Here is a 27,277-nt window from a genome sequence, read left to right on the forward strand (position 1 = left end):
AAAACATCAAATGGTAGTCCTCACGTGGTACACCTGCATGGTTAGGCTTGGCTTTAGCCATGACAGCACCACTTTTGCTTTTTGCAAGCTTGGATGCTAAGGCTGTATCTAATGGAAAGGAGTCGATCCCTCTGAATATGGCACACTCAACAGGTACTACTAAGTATATTTTGTTGGAGGGGTGAAAGCAGCTCTTCTTCTAGTGACAGCACAAGCATCACACCATTATTAGACATGGGAGATGATGTGAAGGAAAGAGTACTCATTTTTAGGAAGAATGTATCTTTCATCTGTAGAAGTGCAGTCACAGCCAGCTAGCAAGTAATGAACAGACTGCTCTTTTTGGCATGCTGGGAGTTGTACAAAGCCAAAGGTGCAAGGCTCATCACAAACAAGTCAGTTCTAGACAAGAAAGTCTAGACATGATGGGAACCTAAAGGGATGGTTCTAGCTACCCCAAAGATACACTTTGATGCAATCAGGTTAAACAAAGACACGAGAACCATGTCTAGAAAGCACAGCTTGCTGTAGGAAATGCTCCAGATAGCGAATATTGCTACAATTCCCAGTGTCTAAGAAGGACAATAGTTGTATGGTTTAGGGCACCTAAATGGATTTAGCTCTCAGCAATTTCTGTCCCAGGTTTATTACATACGTGTCTCACATGCTGTAGATGTAACACAGGGTTAAAAATGCTTCCTCTCTGCTTCTTGTCACACACAGGCAGAATAGAGGACACAGGATCCCAACTAGATTCTCTCTAAATTACATCAAAGCACAATTCATAAATAGGAAAAAAGTGTAAATAAATGACTTGTGTGCAAAGCATTTCTAAACATAGTTGGAATAAAGGCATAATAATTATACCATAGGGCTGCAAAGGGGTTTCATAACATCAGGGCCCAATTTTCTGTAAGGAAATTCTCTTTTGGGAGAGTCTATTCCGGTCTGACAGAAGAGGGAGGGAAGACATACTTGTTTGAAAAGAGGTTTACACCAACGTATTATTTGTGTAAACTTTAATCTCCTTACAGTAGAAACATACACAGTACAAGCCAAAAGTAGTATAACAATTCTACAGCAAAGCTTACCAGTACAATGCAAAACTGATTTGTATCAAGTTCTTAAAAAACTGTGTACTTTCTCAAACTTAACTTTGTTCAGCACATCGTTTTGATTTATATATAATAAGGCATTAATTCTATAAGAATCATTTACTATATTCCAAAATTGCATGACCTAGGTGTAACACTCTATAGCCTGACACCATGTTTGTTCCTGGCGATATTTACAGATTTAATCTACCTGCACTGACTCGTAGCATACAAGCAGTGAGAACAAATACAAGCTTTGCCAATACTAGTTTCACATTGAAAAAAGTTATACAAAAAAAGCTCAATTGTGCATTGCAATAGCTTGGTTCTGCTGCAGCCATGACTGCTGTTTAAGAGTAATTTCCCTTTTCAGCAGGCTTCCTCACTTCCAGTAGTATTTTGGGTCTTTCAAAACACAGAACTGAATCTGCTCTGAACCTGCAGGAACAGGAAGTGGACCCATTTCTACCAGCTACTCAAAATCTGTTTTCGTCCTCCTTCTCCCAAGAACACAGTTCTTAAATTTCTTTGAAAGTTAAATCTTCTATAAATGGCATAATTGAATTCATTCTAGCTACTATGTACAGAAATGGCTCAGGCAATTAAGTTAGTCCACCTTGTCATTAGTCAACAGGAAGTATAATTACTGTAGCTGCAAAGGAGGTATCTAGTGTTCCAGAATAAGTGAGTTTAATTATGGTGAGAGCTTCCTCAATTCTATTTACATGACAACTTCAGGCTCAATGTTAAATAGCAAGTCATCATTTCCTCTGCGCACTTCAAGTAGTAGAGGTGATTCATTCATCACAGCCTCTTGCAGGTCACTGGAAGTCATCAAAGGACGCCCATTGACTTTAACAATAATATCTCCGTCCTGGATCCCTCCTCTGCAAAGACAAGAGGAAAAGGGCAGTAAGTATGCAATCTCTGCAGAGAAAAAGTACAAAAGACTATTCACCATGTCTTTGGCTGATGTGATAAGTTTTTACTTTATTTTCCATTGAAGGGGAAATTTCACCCTTCTGGCTCCAAAAGAATAATTGGCAGTACTTGCTAAATGCAAAAATCAGGCTTGCATTATTTCACTGAGGGCTTTATTCTAAAACAACATAAACACACTGACAGTAAAAGTAGTCCAGCTTTCCCGTTGTCTTTCACAAAACTGCAGCAAAGGAGAAATAGAGAAGACATTTAGCCATGACTGACTCACTCCTCTCCATCCATTTGCAAACATGCTTTTATCCCTCTAGTATGTATTTCAAGCATTGGAAATTAAACCACTCAAAACTTCAAGACAAGCAAAGCATTCCAACTTAACTATGGTTAAATTATTCCTCTCTTGCTGTTCAAATGTAATCCAGAGTGGCTGCTTTTATTGCCTTTGCATTTTCTTAATAATTCCTAAAGTAATTTTTAGAAGCGCCTTATTTATTTTCCAACCATTCAGTAAGACAGTCTCTTCCTCTAAGATTGTCTCAGACAATAGCTCTGACAACGTCTTGTGTGAATGCTATCCTGTTTCCTGTTTAAACTCTATCCAAGTTTCTATTTATTAATATTTAACATGCTTTTAAAAACAAAATTCGGTTGACTGTATTTGGGGTGCTCTTCAAAACTGCACTGTCAGTGTTTCATAATGTCATTTAAAAAGTTCCGATACTGAAATATTAACACTTTTGTAGATGTGAGTAGAATCTGAATCTTAGAACAAATATTTTAAGATTAGGGTTGGGGTTTTTTAACCTAAAGCCACAATTTTTGATTGTTTAAATACAAAGCAAGACTGGTATGAGGAAGTACTTGAATATAAATATAAATATAACCAACTAGTATCTATTTGGAGATTTATTTATGGTGAAGAAAATCATATGCTCTACATACCTATGAGAAGGTGAGTTTGGAACAACTTCATGTACATAAATACCACTTCTGACATCTGGAAAGTCAGCATTATTGTGTTTCAGTTCTTCCACCAAGCTAAAAGAAGAACAAAGTTATATGGCATTTGATTCCACTACAAAAGCAGTAGCATTCATAATAATTATTTATTTATTCTCGGAGGGTTTTGTGACCAAAAATGAATGTCTTGACACTTAACTCTTTGCCTCGTATTCTTGTGATGAGAATGTAGAGGATTTGAATTTGGATTAAAACAACACGGATTTTAAGAGTCAAAACTACTTACCTGTGCAAAGCGTTGTATTTAATGGTTTTTGCACATCTCCTGCAAGAACCTGAGTTTTGCTATTTGCGGCAGTAGCACAGAGGACACTGTAGAAGAGCATAGGGACAGTAGCACTCTGTCCTAGGTGCTGTACACAGACAAGGGACATTCCTGCCTCAAAGAATTAATGCTGGGGATGGGGAAGAAATTTGCTAACGATTTGGCTTCTTCTATTTTGCAAGTCATTCTTAATTTGTCTTTGTCTAGAAGAATATAGCTTTTGAGAACTTCATTCATCAGAGCAGAACTGTGAGAGTTCTCCAAGGAAAATTCAGTTTCCTCAAAGTTTCTTGAGGAATTGTTTGTGCATCCCTTTCTAATGAAAGAAGACAGGAACCAGCTGCAAAATAGAAACTCTAAAAACATCCTTTCATTTTTGAGGGAATGACATAATTTCAGGTCTGTGTACAGTGTGGGTCAAAACCCATTTCTAGAAAGAAAGGGTTTTAAACTAATGATGGATTACTCTGCTGCCTGCCCTGAAAACCTAGGGTCCCTCAGAAGGAAAGCAAGCCAAAGTGAAGTTGTGTGCAGCCACTTCAGTTGATTTTGTAGTGAGGAAGCTAACAATTAAATAACTAAAGCAAACACACCAAGTGAAGTAGTCTTTTCCTGTAAAGAGGCCTGGAGATACCTTACAGCTTCATTAGATGTCACAAAAGCACTAAAATCTCACATCATGTTCACTTCACAATTACACAGAGAAGCGTTCTGAGTTTCTCGCCATAGGGGGTGGCCTAGTGATGTTAATGCCATTACACTGCTTTGTTCCAGCTGAGGATCTGACCCTTTGGGGAGGACTAAAAAACTGTAACTCAATAAACAAAGATGGCTTTACTACAACCCCAGCTGGAAATTGTCCTGTTTAATTTGGTAGTCTACTGCTATATTGGAAACATGCCTACCGCTGGGAAAGAACACAAGAGTAAGAGCCTTCATCTGTTATGCCAGAATACATCTGGGTAACGGCAAGACACAAAGCAACCTGAGAAAGAAAAGACAGTAAAGAACTGGAGGAGCGTTTCCATACTCTGGCTTTGTTCACATGGAGCCTTGAAGCTTTAGTTCTGCTCTTTAACAACTACTATCTTCCCAGTTAACGGTTAGGCACCAAACCTCACTTTATATGGCCTCCACTGGCACTGATAAAACTATGGCCAAACCCTCAGGTAGCTAATCTGTCACTGGCACTCACAGCCACCTGAAAGCAGCAGCTTGTTTAAATGGTACCTAAAACATGGTGTAACTCCAGATATCCTTCTCAAGAACCAAAATCAGTGTTTGGGCTCTTCCTAATTTCCCTCCACCATTATGAGTATTTAGAGAATGACTGACAGTGATTTTCAGATCTCAGAACATACATTTCACCAATATCATTAAATATCCTAGAAGCTAATGCACACTTCTGGATTCTCTGGAGATACGTAATGAAAGTACTAATAATACTTTAATAATAATCCAAATAATAAACCAAGGTAATTAACCAAAATAATTTAGTTCAACAAGGCCAAGTGCAGGGTCCTGCACTGGGGCCACAACAACCCCTTGCAACACTACAGGCTTGGGGACGAGTGGCTGAAAAGCTGCCCAGTGGAAAAGGAGCTGCAGCTGGTAATTGACAGCCGGCTGAATATGAGCCAGCAGTGTGCCCAGGTGGCCAAGAAGGCCAGTGGCATCCTGGCCTGCATCAGGAACAGTGTGGCCAGCAGGACCAGGGCAGTGACGAGGCTGGACCTTCACTACTGTGTTCAGCTTTGGGCCCCTCACTTGAAGATATTGAGGTGCTGAAGTATGTCCAGAGAAGGGCAACAGAGCTGGGGAAGGGTCTGGAGCACAAGTTCTGTGAGAAGCGGCTGAGGGAGCTGGGGGTGTTTAACCTGGAGAAGAGGAGGCTCAGGGGAGACCTTATTGCTCTCTACAGCTACCTGAAAGGAAGGTGCAGAGTGGTGGGAGTTGGTTTCTTCTCCCAAGTAACAAGCGTTAGAACAAAAAGAAATGGCCTAAAGTTGTGCCAGGGGAGGTTGAGACTGGATATTAGGAAAATTTCTTCACCAAAAAGGTTGTCAGGCACTGGAACAGGCTGCCCAGAGAAGTGGTTAAGTCACTCTCCCTGGAGGTGTTTAAGAGACCTGCAGACAAGTTGTGAATGACATAGTTTAGTGGTGGTATCAGCAGTTAATAGTTGGACTTGATGATCTTAAAGGTCTTTTCCAACCTAAAGATACTATGATTCTAAAGCTGAACGATGAAGTTCTGAACCACTATTGACCGCATCTTCCACACATGATCATAGGGTTTATCTAGGATACTCACGCTGGTGTTATTGTCAGCATTCTGATGCCAATGAAACGTTTCTTCCCATCTGAAAATAACACAAAGGATATTTAAGAAATTTAGGCAAACAGTGACAAAAATAACTGCTTTGATGACCCCAAATATCTGTCCATTAAAACAGAATGTGTCAGCTTTTAACAAAACAGAAGTCAAACACATCTACACTGAGGTAATTTTTCATTTTAGTTCTCCTTGGTGTACAGAATGACAGTCCCTCTCCCTGCAAGTTGAGGGTAGGAGAGAAGCCCATCTGCACTCCATAAGCATTTTCGATAACAGTTTTCTTTCAGGAAATTCAGGAAGATTTGTGTGATCTAGAATCACATGACTTCAGCAAGTGGAAAGTTTCATAACCAACTACCATTTCATCTGAAACTGGTCAAGACAATTTAAACACAGGGTGTTCTTACTAAAATGTAGAAATGGGATTTAAAGAAACTAAAATTTCCCCCTTTCAGAGAAAGGACAACCAAAAGATTCACAGTGATTCTAATGCAAATGGATTGTTCTTTCTACCTCAAAGAATGAAAGGCAAGTTTTAATAAAACCCATAGACCTCAGACAAAATTGTCACAAAAATGATGAGAGGAATGGAACACCTCTGCTATGAAGAAAAGCTGAGAGAGTTGGGGTTGTTCAGCCTGGAACAGAGAAGGCTCTTGGAGACCTTATTGCAACCTTTCAGTACTGGAAGGGGGCATATATGAAAGATGGGGACAATTATTTTAGCAGGGCCTGTAGTGACAGGACAAGGGGTAATGGTTTTAAACTAAAACAAGAGAGATTTAGACTAGATGTAAAGAAGAATCTTATACAGTGAGGGCACTGGCACAGGTTGCCCAGAGAGGTGGTAGATACCGCATCCCTGGAAACTTTCAAGGTCAGGCTGGACAGTGCTCTGAGCAACTTGATCTAGTTTGAAGATGTCCCTGCTCATGGCATGGGGGTTGGACTAGGTGACATTTAAAGGTCCCTTCCAACTATTTTATGATTCTATGATTAGCCAGGACTCTATAGAATTTTAAATGGTGAAAATTCAGTCCTTTAGGAACAGCACCACATTTCTGTAGTTGGCTTTTAGTATTCATGATGCTGCACAGCTGTCTTACGAAAAAAAATGTGGTTTGATGACTTCCTGAAGTGAGTGCTTCAGTAGTTAGTTATATCCGGTATGAAACAATATTTCCCCTTACTTGTTCCAGAGTAAGTACTTCACAATTTCTTTGAACTTCTCCATATTCTCATGTGAGGAAAAAGTTTGAAAAGGAGATGTACACAGTCTCCTCTAACTCTTACTCTTTACAAGAAAAAAAGTCCTGAGCAAAGGAATTAGTCCTGTATCGTACATACGTCAGTATTCCCATTAGTGCCAATGAAAATATTGACTACTAAACATTCTGTTTCTTACACTCTGAATAATCTTACATCTGTAACTGTCATCCCTGCTTTTCCCTGAAATTTTCTGGCTCTCCTACTTTAAAGTGAAACCAATGAGATCAAAATCAGCTACAGTAAGAGTGTCATGAAAAGTGCAATTACTCAAAATTGAAGTCACAAAAGTGTACAATGGCCATGAACTAGTGCGCTCACAATGCTTCTCTAGTCTACAAGGCATAAATGTTTACGTTTTCACTTTTAAAGAATATCCAAACACGATAATTTTCCCACCTGAAAATAATCCCCCCATCCTGCAATGTGGACAGTTTAATGATGAAGTTATCTTCATGAGACACAGAGATGACAGACTGGTGACAGTTTACAGTTCGCATTAAACAGTGTGCTGCTGCCCATCGCCCGTGTGATGCAGAAATATGCAGAAGCACAAAGCATACTCTTGGGGCTGAGTTATGAATGTTTACATAAAATAAAAATGAAAATGAAAGAAGGGACAAAAGAAACTGATCTGGAAGAAACCAAGCATCAAGTAGGAGACTGGGAAAGAATGAAAACCCACAGCAGAAATGCCAATGATCTAAAAGAGAATTATTTCCCTAGTGGCTAATGCTACATGTAAAAATAAGGCTTTGGGGGGAAAAAAAAAAATCTAAATAAAAATGGTAACTACAAACTTACTCACAACTAAGTGTCTCATTCAACTTCATCTTTGGGCAAGCTGGGCTATTATTTCACTCCTGATCATGCATTAACATTCAAAATGGCCTTCAGCCCTCTCTCCACCCTAAGTTTACCACATTGCAAATAGCTGTTCATACTGTAACAGCAGCAGGCTATTGTATAAAGTACAACTAATAGCTATGAGCTATGGACTATTTTAGCAGCGGAGTCTACATTCCTCCCCTTCCCACCCTCCAGCCATTTCATATGTCAGAATACAGGTAAAAAACTTCAGGCGTTTTGTTTTGGAAAGGTCCATTCCATTCAATTTAACCCAAGTCAAACTTCTTGCACAAAACCCAAAGTTTTCATCAACAATTATTAGAGGGAATATAACTGTCCAGGTTATTGGACGTATCACCAGAGACTGAACAGGCACAGACAATCAGTTGCAGTGTTTTATCATCCCCAAAGGGGCGGCATTTTGACGTCGGGGTTAAGTCACATTGGCAGAACAGTACGTGGCACCTGAAACTGCCATTGTCATATTACATCTGCTCTGTGAATAACAAGTCTCAAAACCTGTCATTCTGGCAATTTGTACAATCATGAGGCAGAAGAAAAAATAATTAGGAGGACTGGAATACAGTGAGGTCATAAATCTAAGAAGCACATCACCAGGGTGAAGTCCCAGCAGTAGTTAAAAGAAGGTTAAGATGTTGGAACAATCAGGTTGAGCAAACGTGAAACCACTGCGGCTTAAAGATGGAACAGAGCAGAGGGAGATATTCAAATTGCGTTTCATATTTTTGTAAACACCAGGCCAGATTAAACACTGATTACAGTTGTAAAAAGTCAAGCAAACCAACCTCAACTACTAGCTTAAAATGGAATCTGTTTTATGTTAATAGAAAGTCACAAGCAGCTGTCCTCAAGTCACTGCATAGAAGCAGTTCACTATTTACAGGGATTTCTGTTCCACCGTAAGGAAAGCATTTGCTTTACTGTTAATCTTTCCTTTTTTTATTGATGCTTGTAACAGTAGGGATACAAAACAGACAGAAAACATGGGTGAAGGTGTAAGTGTTCATGACTTACAGACTGTGGCAAAAAGAACTAATAAATCCAAATTAAGCGGTCAGGTACTCAAACTCCTATGGGCGTGAGTAACGGGCACATGAGTATCCCCACTGCCAGCTGATTTCAGTGGAGCCAGGATATCAGAGAGATCTGCGAGTGAAGAAATTAATCCTGCGCTTTTTATTCAAGTGGAAGGCAAAACTCCTCTGCTCACTCCTTTTGCACTTAGATTGTCTTGCAGATTGCATGAGCAGTCCTGAAAGCACTTAAGAAAGATATTCCACTGCCAAACAGAAACCATGAAAACAGCTTGAGTATATAATACTGAATTATGTGCAGTGTACCTTCCACATCAACTGCATAGCTGAATTCAGTGAGCAGTCTGAATCCATACTCAGCAGGCTGCCTAAGCAGCCCTCATGACCACTGGTAATTATCAGTAACACTCCTACAAACACATAGGCAAGCATATAGTCTCAACACAACCAATAAAGTGTTCTAGGGACGTAACTGAGGGTTCAGATAACTGACTTATTGGGTGTGGCCAATGCAAGACTCCACCGTTTCTCCTTGCCCATCTGAAGAAAGGTTTATTCACTGTTCTGCTAACATTAGATAAGGCCAGGCTGACCTCTTAGACTGGATTTTCTCTCTAGTACATTGTCAGATTGCTAACTTACTGTTTTCTGTCCTGGAGGATCCATGTTTGAATACTCTAGTTTTGCTGTTCTGCTCAAGCCTAAGCTAGGAATAGATGGCAAAGCCAATACAAACTGAGAAATTCTTATGGGATACTTAACAAAAGACACTGAAGTAAAAACAAACCCCAAAAAACCACCACCACCAGTCAATGCTTGGGTATACAGATGACTTATAGAAGTAAAGACAGAACACACAGATGGTTAAAACTGAGCTATAGAGACATTTAACTTCATGCACCAGTTTCAGAAATCCTAACTATAAAAGGAGGTTAACATTACTACTGATAAATCCAAAATTAGCAAAGGCTTTCAGACCATTCAATAGGTAAACATCTCTGTGCAGAGGTGGTAAAGCTTTGGTCAAAAATGCATTAGATATTATTATGTATTACCCATGCATTAGGTGAAATAGAATGTTTAGATAATAATCAGTGCAAATAATTCATTCAAATGCCATCCTCTCCTCCTTTTCCACCCCCCTCCCCTTTTCTGTACTGTAGTAGATCATATATTTGCAGTTATATACAATGCACATGACTTCAAAAAATATATGCCTTCTATATAAAACTGGTAGTTACCTGATCAAATGAGATTTAAAAGACTAAGGTCAAGCTTATTAAACAATATTCTGAGTATCTCCTATATGCCAGAGTAAATCTGTAAAGAGTGGTTTCCTAAGAGAATTTTATCATCTTTAGGCAATACGACATTTAGAGCAAAATGGTAATACCCTCAAACTTATTTCTATTACCTAATTGTACCATAAGGGCGGATCCCGCTGAAACATAACTGGAGCAAAAGAAAACATGATAAAAACATCCCAAATATTCTGCTTACATGAATTTCTTATGACAAGAAATTACGCCTATACAACAAACTTGAAAGCTATTACTAAAGCCCTAAAAATGCAAACTCAGTCTCAAATACGGTGAAAATATCTCCCAGAAATTCTCTTGATGTATCAAGGGCTTTAAATGACTGTTCTGTCTGCAGCAAAAGTACAAGAGGTACTTCAGACAAGCAAAAGAAAAAATATATTAAAAATAAATTAAAATTACTGTGCCCAGCATATGCCAAGCAATGGCGGTCACACTGATGCAAAGAGTAAGAGTGAATCCTTTTCCTTTGATAAAGGGTTAATGAGAATGATGGAAAAAAGTCAGACATTATGTTACAATCACAAGATAAGCTTTAATTTTTTTAATTTTTTTTTTTTTTTTTAATTTAAGGTCCCAGAGGTAAAGTTATCTTTAGGCCCCCCTTGGGGGGGGGCTCAGCTCCATCATTCTCTGGAGGCAAAGGTGCCTGAAGGAGCAAAGTGGCTGGGGGCGGGGGGGGGGGCCGTAGCCTTCATTGACTTTCTAGTCCCAGTTACCAGGAACCTGCCGGCAGACGGTGGGCCTTCAGCACAAGGCTTGCGTTCATGCCTCTAGAGCCATGCCTGCAGAGTGAGCCTTCACTCCTCCCTGTTTTGAGATAAGCAGTTTGGTTCTGAAGGGTAACATGTAATGATACAGTCCTGCTTCTCTCAGAAGCAAACAAATTGTTAGTAACCTGGGCGAATAAACATTTTTGCCTTGTTGGCTAAAACATAATTAAGCCAGCTACTTTGAAATGTACTTTTTCTCATCAACTTCCCCCTCTCCTCCCAAATCAACAAGGGAAAACAACCTAATCTGTGGAATTCAGCAAAACGCAAATGAGAAGATCCATCAGAATTGTGATGGTCTCAAAAAGATGAGCACATGCATTGCTTTGAAACCTCTGACTAAGGGAAGTTTCTGAAATAGCTGAGAGAACACTGAGAGGACAATGGTGTAGGAAAAAAAAACAACTGGATGAACTCGGGATAAAACAAGATTAATAACGAAAAGATTCAAGAGAAGCAGCAGCCAACCGTCATGATACAAGAGGAGTAGGGTGTGGGCTGATAAATTGGCAAGGAAAAGAGAAAGGAAGGTTTGGCCTTGATGAAGCATTACGAGATCAGCTTGGCTATGCAGCATGTAGTATGACTGCGACAGATAGGAGGCACTGGATGAACTCGGGATAAAACAAGATTAATAACGAAAAGATTCAAGAGAAGCAGCAGCCAACCGTCATGATACAAGAGGAGTAGGGTGTGGGCTGATAAATTGGCAAGGAAAAGAGAAAGGAAGGTTTGGCCTTGATGAAGCATTACGAGATCAGCTTGGCTATGCAGCATGTAGTATGACTGCGACAGATAGGAGGCAGGCACATAGTCAAGTCCAAAGTACTGCAGTTGTCAGTTGCTGGTATATTTATACGCTCCTTAATGTGGAAGCCTTTCTTTTTTTTCTGCCTCTCCCCCTCTTCCCCATGTATTTCTTCAGGAATTAGCTCCCAGCTCTTCTTCCACTGGGGTCTGAGAGCCTGTCACAACATTGAGTTATATAGCATTGACATAGATGACCATGGCAACACAGAGTGTGCACTCTACACTCCATACATGGACAAGTGTTCTAAAAAGTTTTTAGCTTATTCTCCACAGTACACCTTACTCCTTTGTGCTTGGACAGTATGTGAAAGGAGCTAAGACTCCTTGAACAAGAACCAGCTGTTTTCAAGATCGTTTGAGACTGTAATGACTCATCTGTGTCCTCACTATCCTCAGAGGCCCTTTTCCCCAGGTTTATACAGATAGCATCGATTCTTTGGGGGTTTGAGTAATAAAACTTCTCTCCCACTTGTGGGAAGTTGTTTTCTATTTCCAAGTCTATGATGTTCTACACTGTAAAATAACGCTGCTCCTTTCAGTAAATGGATCCCAGACCCCTGTCTTTTGGCACTTCACCGACAGATCAGTAATAATTGGAAGATGTCACTGTTTCTTGCAGACCTTACCTTTACTTTGTTTGTCCTGTGACTCTGTGAGAAACTGTGTGATGCGGTCTGAAGGAATAGCAAAAGAAATTCCAGCTGTGACCTTCAAGGTGTTAATCCCAATCACTTCACCATCCTGTTGAGAGACGGTACCCAATCAATTTTCCCCTATGTGACAGCATTCAGCTCACCGCCTAGCATTTCATGTTCAAAGCTGGTGTAAGAAATTTTAGTGTTGTAATCACTCAAGAAATAAACATTACTTGTAAGGGAGGATCTGGGCTCTGATTCACAATCCCTTTCACATTTAACTGTGATGGCCAGAGAGATTACAGTACAGTTTGTTCATCCAAAGTCCATACCCCCTCCACCGAGCAGGCAACAGAGCAACTACTACGACTACAGCCACAATTCACTGACCTGCAAAATCAGTGCTGGATTAAAACTATTTTAAAATCAGCTGTGCAAATTAACTGGGTTCCATATTTGCTATACATCCCAGGTTTCATAGTGAACACGCATAATTGCTCCTACCAGATCCCATTTTCCTCACTGCTGAATATAATTTGCTCTGCTCTACGGGGAAATGATTTTCAATGGCATATGAACTGAGACCTAATTTTCATAGCTTGCCTTAGTTTAAGGGCATCTGCCTACCATCAGATTGAACAACTGGAAATTGGCACGACCTATGAATCTTTTAACAAAAAAAATATTCTCCTGCTTATTTCAAACTAGTTCTTGAAACAAAACAAAACTCAAGTCTAGTCTGGACTTACCAGATTAACTAGAGGTCCTCCAGAATTGCCGTACTGTAAAAAAATTACATAAGGGAACAATAAATTGGTGCTTCATTGTAGGAAATGCAATTTTTGTTTCAAACAGTATTTTGTTTGTAAGTAAATGAAAGAAATCAGGTCAGTTCTTAGGCAGTACTGCAGGACACAATATTGATCATGGAAGATTACAGGTAGGTCTTACCCTACTTGTGCACACCTCTTATAATTAGATTTTTTTTCTTTTCAGAAATAGGCCTTAAGTTAGGAGCAGCAACTTACCACTCCAAAATAGACCCTGTTTAAGAAGAATCATTAAATAGTGAAAACAAGTATTCCAATTCTTCTAAAGACTGCCAGAACAAGGTTGTGAAATAATTAATTGCTATTTAAAATTACATTTCAGTGAGAAGCATGTACAGTTCTTAAGTATTTTTATTCATCACTCTGGTTTGTAACACTGTCAGTCTCGCTTATTCTCCACCAGAGAAGAACGTAGTGTTTTAGGTGTTTAATCACAGCGTATTGCTATGAGGTAGGTACTACGTAAGGGCTGATTTAGTAAACACAGCCACGCAATCTTCTCTAGGGAGGGCATATAGCAGCTCTGAGCAGCCTAATGGCCTTCAAAGGAAACATCCAACAGGACTACAGGAAATGGGAGTTGGAGAAGTTCCTCATCCATCTTCATGTTAGTTCAACAAATTTGGTTTTGAGTGAGGCCAGAGTTTTCAAGTAGGTCTACCGAACAGCCAAGAGCAGCAACTTACCACTCAAAATAAACACAAGCTAAGTGATGCATGACAGCAACATGAGCCATATAAACTGTTTACACTCAGATAGCACTGGGCAAACCTTATAGATTCTCAGAAGAATAAAACAGACATTTTTTAAAACAGCTTCAAAATTCAAGTTTAAACAGAGAAATCAGTTTCTTACTTGCATCTTTTCAGTGTTCAGAGGCTACACACTTGATTCTTGTGTCTGACTGACACAAAGGAACCAAGATAACGATTTTTCAGTCTTCCTCAGCGTATCATCTTTCATTCACTTGCCCTCTGCTTGAAGGATGTGATAATGAATGAACTTGGGCACATACAGTATCGCTCCATTTAGCAATGTATGGCCCTATTTTCTCCTGCCCCATGTTCTTGCTGTCCTAGCATTTCTCAGAAGGCAGCTGCATGCACATTCCTGCAGGAAAGTCTTGGCTGAGCCACAGGAATGCTCTGAATAGACCAGCTCTCAAACTCCTCCCATTCCCAGGAGAAAACTAGTGCATTAGCTAAGCACAAAGCATCCCTATGCCAGGGACTCTCTTCATATTTTTTGGTGTCAGATGGCAAAGCAACTCAAAAACATTGTCATTTTCCTTACCTCCTCTACTATCACTATTCCATTTGACACAGATAATGCTATCCTTGTCTAAACTTGCTCATTAGCTTTTGAGGGCAGTGAATAAGTATAAACAAGCAACAGTTTGATCTCGAGGAACATGTATAGGCATGAATTCAAGAATCCCATGTTCTAATTCTGTCTCTAACACCCGTTTGTGTGCTCCCTAGTAACCTATTTTGCATAAGTTTTCCTACTGTCTTTTTACAACTACAGAAATTAATTCCAATTAAATTTCTTAAGAGCTTTAGCTCCTGGATCATATAGGAGTTTCCTGAAAATGCTCATTTTTATTTCTTAGTACAAAAAGTAATTACCCTCTTTTTTCTGTATAATTTTTTTTGACAAGTCTGTGACAATAAACATTTGTGAAATGCTTTGGATATGTGAAACACCAAGCATTATGACTTGTTATGTCAAATTTGGTATTGAGGTCCAGCAAATAAATGCTGAAAATATCTTTCTTTCAATTTATAACATATTTAAGCCACAAAATTTCAGGTTCTTTTCTACCTCAGATATGCATACAGTGCTCTTTTTAGACACACTAAAAGTTATATACACAACCAAGGACTTTAGTTAAGCTCATTGGACTCCTCCAAGCTGCTCTGAAGGGATATTATTTTCATATATTTCTGTACAACATTCAGTGCTAGGGGTCCTTAACTCCAAACAATATCTCAAGTTTTGTATTATTTCACATCTATGGGTGTATGTGTGATGTGAAAAGGGAAAACAAGAACAACAACCCCAATCCTCTCCTTGAGTTCTTACCTGGGTGTCCTGTCATTAAATTCAAGCAGATGCTATCAACTTGACTACTCCAGCTCATTCTAATGGATGGAGATGAAAGAAACTTTGGCTCTGTTCTACAGAGCCTGAGCTTGCTTGGCCAGCTCAGCTGAACAAGCAGAGAGTGAAATGTGTTGATTTACTGCTGGTCTATACAACCATGTGTTACTGCAGGAGATCTACGGAATGCGAAGGATCTATCATGTTTAACATCTTCATAGACAGCCTCCGCGAGGGAAGTTTTATGTAACCTACCTTTCACAACACAAATGCCTGAATACATCTTACAGACACCAAAAAGACTTTTATAAAAAAGGGTTTATCACCAATTTTAAACAAAGTTGTTTTCTTTTAGTTGATTCATCTTTCAGAGCACACCCTTCCCTGCTGAATAGGTGGGAATTTTGAGGTCCCAGGACTATGAAGCTCAGCTCCTTGCATAGTTATACTTACATTGATAATAGCATCTGTCTGAATGTAATCCATATCCGAGTCCCGCAGGCCAAGTTCTTTACCATCTCGCTGAGCAGTGCTGACAATACCTGTTGTCACAGTGTTCTGTAAGGCAAATGGACTTCCAATTGCCACCACAAACTCTCCTGGCCTCAGATCAGCAGAATGTCCCAGTAACAATACTGGTAGTTTTTTCTTAAATAAACATAAAGAAAGAAAGCAGCATTAGCTTACACCTGAAAATAACCTGATTGGAAAAATAAAACTAGCAAGAAGTTAGGAACACACACTTTCCACTAGATTTGTGAAAGAGCAACTCACTATCATATACCCAAAACTTATGCCAGGAAACATTGGCAGGGCAGTAGTGCTTTAAACCATTTTCAGAAACAAACTGCTAGAAGCAGTACCTTGCAATTTCTCTGGGAAGAAAAAAAGCCAACAAGATTCTGAATCAGCTTTCCCCATTTTCCAGCAGATTGGTCCCTCCTCCTTCTCGAAATAGTGTACAAATCAGCTGTTGACCAGCCTGCCACTCTCCCTACACCATGTACCACCTCGCAGTCCATCTACTGGCAAAAAGCTTGAAGGATTATCCAAAATAGCCTGGGGCTTCAGGTCAAGAAAGCAGAATCTGGCAATATTATGACTAACCTGTCTTTTTTTTTTTCTCCTTCCTTTTTACAGTCTGTAGCACATAAGAAAAAGTAATTTAATTATAAGATATGAAAAATTTCAAAGACTACAGAAACAGTTTTTTCAGTACACTGTTTTCCCCAGATAAATTTCCAAGGAATCCCTAAACATATATTCCAACCAATTACTCTGTACTAAATGAAACTGAAATAGGGTTCCAAAATTAATTCATTCATCTGTTCATGCCACTCACCTTAGGGTGAATCTTTATTGTTGCAATGTCAGATTTCTTATCAATATCTTTGATGGTTGCTTCATAGGTATCTCCATTCTGTAGCTGCACTTTCAATTGCTGTCTGCCTGATACAGCGTTCGTGCTTGACACCACGTGGGCATTGGTCACAATTAAACCAGAATCAGACATAATAAAGCCAGATCCACTGGAAAGTGGAACATTTCGACCAAAGAGAGGGTGCCTGTGCAAAAAGCAAATAATTATAACTCACAAGGGAAGCATAACTTAGAGAAGTAGAATCTAATTAGAAATCATTTACCACCTTTCACCCTGAGAAATAACAAAACTTTTAATGACCAACACTACAACCCTTACAAAAATTAGATTATAAAAATTGACAAAGACAGGATCCTTTTCTGAAAATTGTGACTGCTTTTAGTCAAACAAGAAGATAGGAACCAAGGTCTTCAGACAACTTGCAGCATCCCTTTTCTTTGCTTTCGAATTCTGTCTTTACAGGCTTCCTTGCAAAGACACTAGGAGAAAAAAAGGGAAGGAGGAGGAGCCCATCTGATCCCACTGGTTGCTGCTTCTATAGAGGAAGAAAATGACAACAGGAAATAATAAGGCTGACTAATGAGAAAAAGGGAAGAAGTAACCTTGCAGCTGGACAGAGGAGTGAAGGAAAAGGCGGTATCTCAGGGAATCATGAAGCCCAAGTGTAGGCTGCCAGGAAAAAGCATGTCTGGAAACTGGGAAGACTGGGAACATGAAAGAAAAGAAATTAAAACCACTAAAAATGGGTAAAACTTGGTTGGAAACAACATTAGCTGCAATATAGACAGTTAAAAGACTTTATAAACTGTTTAAAGTATTATGACTTTCCTCTATGAACAATTGCTGTATTGACCTTGGATTTGTTAGGGGAACAGAAAGTCCATGGGCAGTAGAAGATGAGAAAAAGGTCCACAAATTCTTCTGTCTTCCAAGCCATGGTCCTTATTAGGAAATTGTTTGAAAGTTCTGGGCTATTCAGCAGTAAAGAATTGGAGTCAATCCCAGGCAGAAGGCAATATCACAATTAGTGCCCAGCAGGCTGCTGGACAAACATTTACTTATAGGGAGAGAACAAACAATCCTAACTACATATGCTAAGCTCTTAAACATCTTTAACTGTAACATTCTCTTAAAAGACCAATCACCATGTACATAGAGCTGTGTCTTAGAAAACATGATTATCTCAATTTTGCATATTAAAAAAGCCTATAAAAATTCTTAAGCCTATTCAAAATTAGAGTACTCCAAGCAGAAAGGTATTCAGGTAATGAAGTACATATAATATTAGCAGTAATTTGTTCTGACAGCAGATTGTTTTGAACACTCCACGTTAAAGCTGCCTCCCAGGTTGTTTTGAGCACTCAATGTTAAACTTGCTGCCTCAGCTCCAGCTTCAGTACACTGAATATTGCTATGTTTCGGTCAGCAAATTTAGTACATTTTTTTCCCCCTATCGGAAATCATGTCTGTGTTTAGATAGGTTACATCTGGTCAATATGCTAGCTCTTAATGTTCTTCCTGACAAAATAAAATCACCTCTAATTGAAAGTGGAATAAGCGACAAGGAGGTATGTTTTTCCAGCTTACCTTCGGACTTTTTTTTTTTAAAACAATATAAACATAATCCAACAAGCAACACATTTTAGTGAAGACTAAAGAGACTTCCAAAGGTGAGACAGACATTTTATAGCAGACAATGTGTAAAGTACTGTAAAAACTGTAAACCCAATAAAAAGAGATCTACTAAACTGGATCAAAACATACAAATTGGTGGTTCTCTGGATAAATGAGTCTGCTGTATGTTTTAGAGTATTTTGTGAAATTCAAAAATTCAAAATGGAAGTTACTACACTGGAAAAATCTCTGTAGACTTTTGTTATACAACACAATTAAAAAACAAAGAATTGAAATTGTTACCTGAGGAAAAGTTCAATGTGCACAACTGCAGGTGCGATCTTTTCCACCACATCTGCTATGAAGTTGAATTTGTACCTTGGACTGCTGGACTGTAGATGACCTATACTAGCAGAAAGAATTGGATATGTTAATAAGACAACACCTTTTTTACCAAGTAGGTGAGAGAAATATGCTTTGAATTGGTCTATTTCTCTTACGTGGATGGTTTTCAAACAGGTATTGGAAAAGGAATCAGTCATTAAAATTGTTCAAAACTTATCCAGGATTCTGCTATATCCTGAGAAAATTAAACATCAGCATCACTAGGCTACAAGTTCTTTGACTTTCTTGGAAGTCAAAGAAGCTTTTTCTGAAATATTTTTCTCAGGACAACTACTATTATCCAAAACACACAGGGTCATAGGGTAAGTCAGGTTGGAAGGGACCTCAGGAGGTCTGTAGTTCGACCTCCTGCTCAAAGCTGGATTGGCTACAAAGGCAGGCCAGGTTGCTCAAAGGCTCTGTCCATCTGGGACTTGCAAACCTCCAAGGATAAAGACTCCAGAAACTCTCTTGGCAACTTGTCCCCAGTTCTTCACTGTCCTCCATGAGGTAGTTTTTCTTATATCCAATCTGAACATCTCTTGCTAGGACTCATGTTTCAACTCATGCCCATTGTCTCTCACCCTCCCACTATGCATGATTGTAAAGAGCCAGGCTCCATCCTCCTCCTAACTTCCTCATGAGTACAGGAAAGCTGCTTTTAGGTCCTCCTGAAGCTCCCCCCGAGGCTTAACAAGCCCAGTTCCCTCAGCTTCTTCCCACAGGAGGTATGTCCAGCCTAGCCAATCATCCTCACATCCCTCTCCTGAATTCACTCTCCTGTATTGAGGGGTCCCAAACGGGATGCACTACTCTAGATGTGGTTTAACAAGTGCTGAGTAATACAGCTGCAGCATTTGGGAATGGCATTTCGAACCCAAGTTAGGATTTTTTGAAGCAGACGCATTAGAAACCTGCTGTAAATTATAACCTTTACACATAAAAAGCTTTGAAAATTTGCATTTAAGCTGTCACAAGCAGCTGGGCATCTGCATAGATTAATAAATTCTAAGTGTTCTGATAAAAGCTAGCACAGTACATTAAAAAGCACTATACATAGCATCTATGAATACTGAATATAATTCTGTGGAATGAAGATCTCAGGAGAAAAAAGCCCACAACATCCTGGCTTCTAAAGTCACAACATCCTGGATTGTAATGTCACAACATCACAAAGTAATAAAAAGGCTTGTGCTAGAATGTCACATGCTTATCTGCAGTTCCTAATACATGGGGACATATGTTAAACATATGCTAAGGGACATATCAATAGCAATCTTTCACATTCACAGCCTGATGCTTTAAATCTAACTATGGGATGCAGGGAAGGGAGTAAACAAGTTGTAATCAGATACAGCAATAACTTTTTGGCTTTTTCTTTTTTTTTTTCTTTTCTCCTCTAATCTGGTTCAACAGCACACTGTTTATCCCAGGAGATATAATTCTTTTTCTGCCATTTATTCAGGAGGGGGAGGCTCTAAGTTCTAATTTCTAAGCAGCATCAACTCTTCAGAAGTAATGCTTTGCACCACCATGATTTGCTCTAGGTTCAACTCATGCTGAACAATGAACTTACTCTGTAGTTGCTCTCACATACACAAGTCACACAGTCTTAAAGGTTCTAGATTTCCCCATTTCTAGATCACATAACATAGTAATGAGTCCAGATACAGATTCTCTCCCTTGAAAGTATATACTTCTCCTTCATTATCTTCGCCAAAGTATTTAAAAGAAAAGTAAGTATAGGGCATCACACAAAAAAGAAAGATACACAGAAAAGAGGTAAGTTTAAGAAAAGAGTTCTCATGCATTTTGGTATTCTGTGTAGTTCTTCTTTCAAAGATAATTTTTACCAATTCATATCTACAGGTGTTTTACTGACTGTTAAGACTTGTAACTTGCAAATTATTTGGGATGAATATAAAGATTACAGCACAATGGAGTCTAACCTATTTACAAAAAAGAGTATCTAGTCTATTCTTTAAATGAATTCATAAGATGGTGGATGACAGAGAACTAGTTGTAGTTTCTAGAGTTTCTCAGAAAGCTTTCACAATAATGTGTTAAGGCACCTACAAAGTCAGGAAGACAGAGGCCTTGCATTACCACAGTATCCTGAGGAACTGAAGCAAAGACAGGAACTTATGGAACGGACCCATATATAAAGAAGGTAGATTTAGATTAGATATCAGTCAGAAGTTCTTCACAGAGAGGGTGGTGAGGCACTGGGACAGGCTGCCCCAAGAAGCTGTGGATGCCCCATCCCTGGAAGTGTTCAAGGCCAGGCTGGATGAGGCTTTGAGCAACGTGGTCTAGTGGAAGGTGTTCCTGCCCATGTCAGGGGGGTTGGAACTAGATGGTCTTTAAGGTCCCTTCCAACCCTAACCATTCTGCGATATGCTTCTATGACACAACACTGAAAGCAAGGAAGAAAGTATTGAAGAAACCAGATCAAGACAATTAGGCATTTCTCCATAGAAGTCCATAAGTTCTTTTTCCTGTTATTGGACACAGGATTTACTTCTGAGGGGAAAGAAGCCATGCTTACATTTAGCAAGCTACATTTATAGGATACGGTATAAACAGAAGGAACAATTTGGCAGGACTAGATTCAGTCTATTTTTTTATGTACATTCTCACGCACTCTGAAAAATGCCTCTAACCAATTGAATATCTGTGTTTCAGTACTTCGTCTAAAAGAGACACCACCAACAAGAATCACAGAGGACAGTCGAATGTAAGCACAATATATTGTTATTTATTTTGCTTACTTGATCACTGAAGATTCATCTTACCTTCAGGTCACAAGCAGCTTGCCTGATTATGCAGTAAATCCTTTGAAGTCTACTAACATGACTTTCAACGCTTGCATACACAGCAGTGTTCAGTGACTGGATGTAACACTATCATCACATTTATCTTACTAGAATGACTACAGATCTATGAAAGACAGTTGACTAGACCCTCAGCTGATGAACTAGCATAGACCTGGGGGGAAAAAGCATGGCAAGTGCAGGCTTTCAGGTTTTGTAAGTCAGCATAGCTCTGTGTGAGCCAGGGCAACTAAATCCCTTTGCATCTGCTGAGAGCTAAACTGTTTTGCCCATGCCAAACTGTCACAGCACAGCACACAGCCAAAAGCAGAGGAGGACTCCTGCCAAAGAACTCAGTTTTGCACCACTCCTGACTAGCCACCAGGGAAATATCATAGGTGTCAGTGACTTTCCAGGTAAGACTTGGGCTAGGCAGAGAGAAAAAGTCTGAAAGAAGTCACAGATGAATCTAAACATGGAAAGCGACGAAGAAAATTAAATGCAGAAATAGAGGGAGGAGACTAAAACTAAAGCACAGCTTGTCTTCTTTATCATACTCAGTCTGAGCAGAAGTCCAGAATCTCTTTGTTGGAGTCAGAAGACATGAATACTGAATCCAAGCCTGCACTACATGTTTCAAATTTCCCTGTAATAAAGGAGGATCAAGAATACAAAGTTAACATGTCTGTAAGAAAGGTGTAGCTGAAGATCCACTGGCCTGATTAGCAGTGAGCTGTTCTTACTAGTGTCTTGTGGGGGCTAAATACTGGTGAAAACTGCCTTACAAAGTTGAGATGCCTTCATAGAAACTGATCTCTCTCAATTTTCTACAAGATGGGAGTGATAAGGATCTTTCAACACATTATATGACATCCCAGGAACTCAAACTGTGGGCCAGGAAGATGTAATTGCAAACTAACATTTCCTTTCACATACAGCCCCATTTAAGGCAACTGAAATGCTAGTTGTTATTAATAATAACATTTTAGTGCACAATTATTAAACTGTTGGTTTTCATCTGAAGTTCTTAATATACTTTAAAAGGGAGGAATTGCAGCCTGAGAAACTAATGAAGGAAGAAGAACCCAACATTGTATAAATTGTATAAAGTCACTCTGAAAAGAAGTGTTATAACTGTTGTAGTAGAGTCAGGGGTTTATGTCAGACCTTCAATTCATCCTTTAACTTGCATTAGTTTGTAGACATAGAATCATAGACACTAGCTCTGCTGCTATTATTCTTACTAAAACATAAAATTAAATGTTTCTTTTTCTTTCTCCCCTCCCCCTGCCCTGACGCTGTCTGGAAGAGCTTCATGCAGCTCTCAGACCTCTGCTGGACTGTGAATATAAAAGCTCTGAGTTTACAGGAGCTTTGTGCATTTTGACCTATTGACCTACTGAGATTTGACATACACTTTTTCAAAGACCTCTCAATAACATTAATTATTTGCCATGGTATTACTGAATATTTAAAATCATCTCACACTAACCAAAGCTAATTTATCCTGGCAAAATGCCAGAATTAAATCCAATCAACTGTTGTATTACCAAGATATCAAAGGTACTGCAACCAGGTTGTACTTGAAGCAAAAAACCAAATTTATACTTTAGCTGTCTTCACATTCCTTAATCAAAAGAACTATATTTTCTCAATCTGCTACATATCTACCAATCAATCAGATTTTCAGCAGATCTGAACTCCCACCCTATCATTTCAATTAAGTGATTAGATCTTCAGAAGCATTCTAGCTCCTCTCACAGAAAACTCAAAACCCAGATTTGGATATAAGTGCATAAACTGGAGTTAAAGATGTTCAGCCTATTTTGTAAAATGGGATCTTGCATTTCCAGTTCTATGGGCTCCAACTACATTAAAGTTACATGGCTAAAGCTAAGTGCCTGTCAGTTAGGTGTATCCTTATTATCAGCCTAAGACTTTTCCTGGATAGAAGTGTTATCTACAGGCTGTAAGTTCATTTTACAGTGTTTTATTTACTTTCTTGCAGAGACAATAGACCCACTCCAATCTCATTAACACTGCTGTAAATCAGGAACAACTCCAACAAATTTGTAAAGTTAACCTAGTATGAAGACAACTAAAAAAAAAAAAATGTTCAGCAGAAACAAATCTTCATAATCCCACTGAAGACAATAAAGCTAGACCCATTTACATTTGCAAAAGACTGAAAGTTTCTGAATATCTGCCAACTTACTCCCTGCAGAATTAAATCAAATCACATTCAATGCTTTTTTAAAGACAATACGTTGTAGTAAAATCCACAATTTCGTATTAATCAAGAACTTGTGAGCCTGGGAAACTCATTCTTTTAAGGCTGTTCCCCCACCCCCCTTTTAAAACCAGCTTCAGAAAAGATCTGTGTGTTCAGCAAAATTATTATGTCTAAGGGAGGACTGCAACCTGGCAGATCTGAACACCAGGGATAAACACTGTCCCTACTGTGCTTTCATGGAAAGAAATGAAAGACAAATAAAAGATTATAATGTCTCTGCTTAAAAAACAGAAACATCTGCTGGAAACATAGGTTCATGGGCAGCTTTTCTGATGAATTCAGCATTAAGATCAAGTTGCATAGCTGTGCACTGACCATAAAGCCTTGGTGAGTTTAATGCCACATTATGGTTCAGGCAACTTGTTTATACAATGGATGTCTACTGTGCACAGATGAAAACAATTTGGTGAACCAACACCAAAGTGGCTTTCTTGTGCAGTGCAGCAATCACAGCAGCCAGATGGAGACAGACTGGCACAAGCCTTCCAGGACAGACACCTCACTGCTTCGCTGACTTCAGAGGGTAGTTACTCCTCCTTCCCAAATGACTCTCATAAGGAGATGTAACAAGAGCATCTCTTTCCTGCTAGCTATCCTATATAAAGCAGTGAAGGACTACGCTCTGAATATTTACCAAACACTGTAAAATATTCATCCTCACCTGCAGGAACTCAAAACAAACTCAGACCTAAGGAAAACAATCAGTAAAGGAATGTGACTAGAGTTTGTGTTTCCAGCATTTCCCTAAATACAGCTGCAGGCAGCTGTTAAAGCTTTGATGACAATAATACTAGTAGAAGACGTCAGTAGCTCCTACTGTGCTAATTTCCCAGAAATGCAGGTAATGATATACTCAATTGTTCCTCTTCCTATTTGTAGCATATAGCCTAAATTTGCCTAGGAGTTCTGCAGACTGTTCCTGTCAGTATCTCAGAGAAGTCCATGTGTCTGCTCAGATGGATAAGGCTAATTGTATGAGTAATAGTTTTCAGGGCAGAGACACACTGACGAACATCAGTGATAGAGTTCCGGTATCTTCACGCAGTACACACCCCTTTACTACACTGTAACTAAAACTTACCATTTGCCATCATGCTCTTGAAGCTAACCCAAACCTTCAAAAATTATTTTAAATTCTGTCAATTTTGGAATTATCACTCAGCAACTCTATTCTCCCTTCCTTTCTGCATCCTTTACTACTAATTATTGAAGCATCCTTGTTCATCAGACTTGTGTCACTAGGAAGCCACAGCTAAATTTTCTCAGCCTATCTTGGTTTATGACGGTCAGAATCTAACTTAGCATCAACATAAGCAACTGCAAATGGACAGGCATAGACTTTCCAAAAGTTGCTCCTCAGGGTCATTGCATGTTCTGAAAACAGCCTAAGTCACTCTATGTAAGGTTATTGTTATCTGAGATTGTTCTAATACACGTATGGTTAAGTAAAACTGGATTTGCTTTGTAACTAATTCAGCCCTTCAAACTCCAAGTCATCTGAGGCCAGATTTCTTTCAAGAACAGGCAAGAGAGACACTCGACACTAAGTTTAAATTGCTGATTTTCTTCTAAACCTCTCATTACAGCCATTACATGTTATTGTTAAAAAAAAAAAAAATCAGCCACCACCACCACACACCACCATAATTGAGTTCTATTCCTGGCTCAACCACCAACTCAGTCTGACCTTGGGCAAGACACTTGGTTTCTTTGAGCTTCAGTTTGTGCAGCTGTAGAATTGAATAAAAAAAATTAAAACTTAACAGAGAACCAGATGCTTCATCTAAGCTGAGGTTTTCTGGACAAAAAATAAAGCCAAAATAAAGTGAACACTAAAATAGTTGCTTGAAAGAAAATAATGTTACCTCTATCTCACAGCTCCGAATTCCTAAGCCTATTAACAGTAGATTCAGGAGAATTCCTTAAAGAAAATGTCATATATACCAAACCCCAAGCACTCAGTAAGCCCTTAGATGCAGGCTAGCTCACTCATTTTGGTTAAGCACTCCAATTATTTCATGTGGATCAGTTCCAAACGTGTATTAGGAGTACTAAAGCTAATGGATGCTGATGTGAAAAGGAACAGGCAAACAGCAATTTGTAACTGCAAAATTCTGAAGAGACTGATCATTGTAGCTCCAGGCAGGCATCTGGAGCAACTCTTGGCTCTGACAAGATAGTCCTCAAGTAACTCCAGGAATATCATTTGACCTCTTCCCTCTCCACGCCACTGTTTGCCTTCCCTCAAGAGAAGGATATATGAAAGGCTGCAACAGTAGCCCTTTTCCCCTCCGGCTACTCCCAGGAGTAATTTTGGCAAGTTTGCTACCTATGAATACATAGGACCATTAGAGGTCTACCTGATATAATGGAAACACTAATGCATAATTTTAAACTTCACGATGCGTATGACATTTGTTTCCAGAAACACTATGAAAAAGGCAGCAGAAGGAAACCCTTAAACTAACATATCAGTAAGTATGTGAAAAGATAGTAGCAGCACTAACACTTCCATGTTCTAGGTGTTTCATATGCTACTTGGTGTTTTTTCTGCCCTGTTTGAATGACACAGCTTTAAGGGGCATTTTCTGCCTAAGCATGGCTGTTGCATGAATCCCATTAACCGCCCATACACCACCAGGGAAGGCCCCAGAGCACAAGCGTTCCCGGGGACAAAAGCTCTGCTCATGCAGGCCATAGCGCAATGGACCAGCAGTGCAGCCAGCACAGGCAACGCCACCGAAATGCCTTGACATTATGGAACTAACAGGGTGCCAGCAGGACAAGAGCAAGCTAGTGCACCCTGCCTCGAGATGGGACGATGGCTGAGGACTGCCATGCCATGCCATGCCACTGCCATGCCCTGACAGCCTAAGGCCCTCCAGCAAGCTCGCTTCCATGTTGTCATGTGCATTCGTTCACCTCCCGCTCATGGGAACGCTGTGGCAGCGATGTGCACAACGCCAAGGTGCCCACAGCCATGCTACCATAGGGAAACATTCCCAGCCTCAGCCGACTCCTCTATCCCACACTGAGGATCAATGAGGGGAATCTGGACTGTTCAGAAAGGACCCGAGCATCCCTTCCCATACCGCAGCGATCACTGGTAGTGGGGCAAGGTGCCTTGAGCCTGTAGCGTCTTACAGTCCCTGTGGTCACTCAGTCTTCCCAGACCACTGAAAGTGACTTTTCCTAGCCTGGAAAGCAGCACGCCCCTGCACCGCCCACCGCCGCCCTCCGCCCCACGGGCAGACCCCGCCATGCTCCTACCCGATTCACAGGCTCCCTTCTGGACCTGGGCGACGGCGGGTAAGCCGTGCTGCAGGGCCTTGCGGCTCACCGCCTTCAGCTGGCAGATGTTGTCGTAGGTCCGGCCGTCGCTGCCGCACACCTGGGCGCTGAGCTTGCACTGGCAGACCCCTTTGGCGAAGCGCTTGCCCATGGGGTAGCGGCAGTCGAGGCTGTCCCCGCAGGGAGGATCCTCCTTGCGCCCGCAG

The 27,277-nt window shown here is 39.9% G+C and overlaps 1 protein-coding gene across 1 annotated transcript; it reads right to left on the reverse strand.

Annotated features, from left to right (window-relative positions):
- Positions 1-994: 994 nt before the first annotated feature.
- Positions 995-27,270, reverse strand: HTRA3 (HtrA serine peptidase 3). The gene is made up of 9 exons (XM_010161486.1): positions 27,051-27,270; positions 18,594-18,693; positions 16,638-16,860; positions 15,749-15,943; positions 13,112-13,144; positions 12,354-12,468; positions 5,632-5,680; positions 2,976-3,071; positions 995-1,981 (listed from the first exon to the last, which is right to left on the reverse strand). Exons 1-9 carry the CDS (start codon positions 27,220-27,222, stop codon positions 1,816-1,818), a joined length of 1,149 nt encoding a protein of 382 aa, XP_010159788.1. The 5' UTR covers positions 27,223-27,270; the 3' UTR covers positions 995-1,815.
- Positions 27,271-27,277: the final 7 nt, after the last annotated feature.

Source organism: Eurypyga helias, unplaced genomic scaffold (assembly GCF_000690775.1).
Source record: "Eurypyga helias isolate BGI_N326 unplaced genomic scaffold, ASM69077v1 scaffold8321, whole genome shotgun sequence".
NCBI classification, from domain to species: Eukaryota; Metazoa; Chordata; class Aves; order Eurypygiformes; family Eurypygidae; genus Eurypyga; species Eurypyga helias.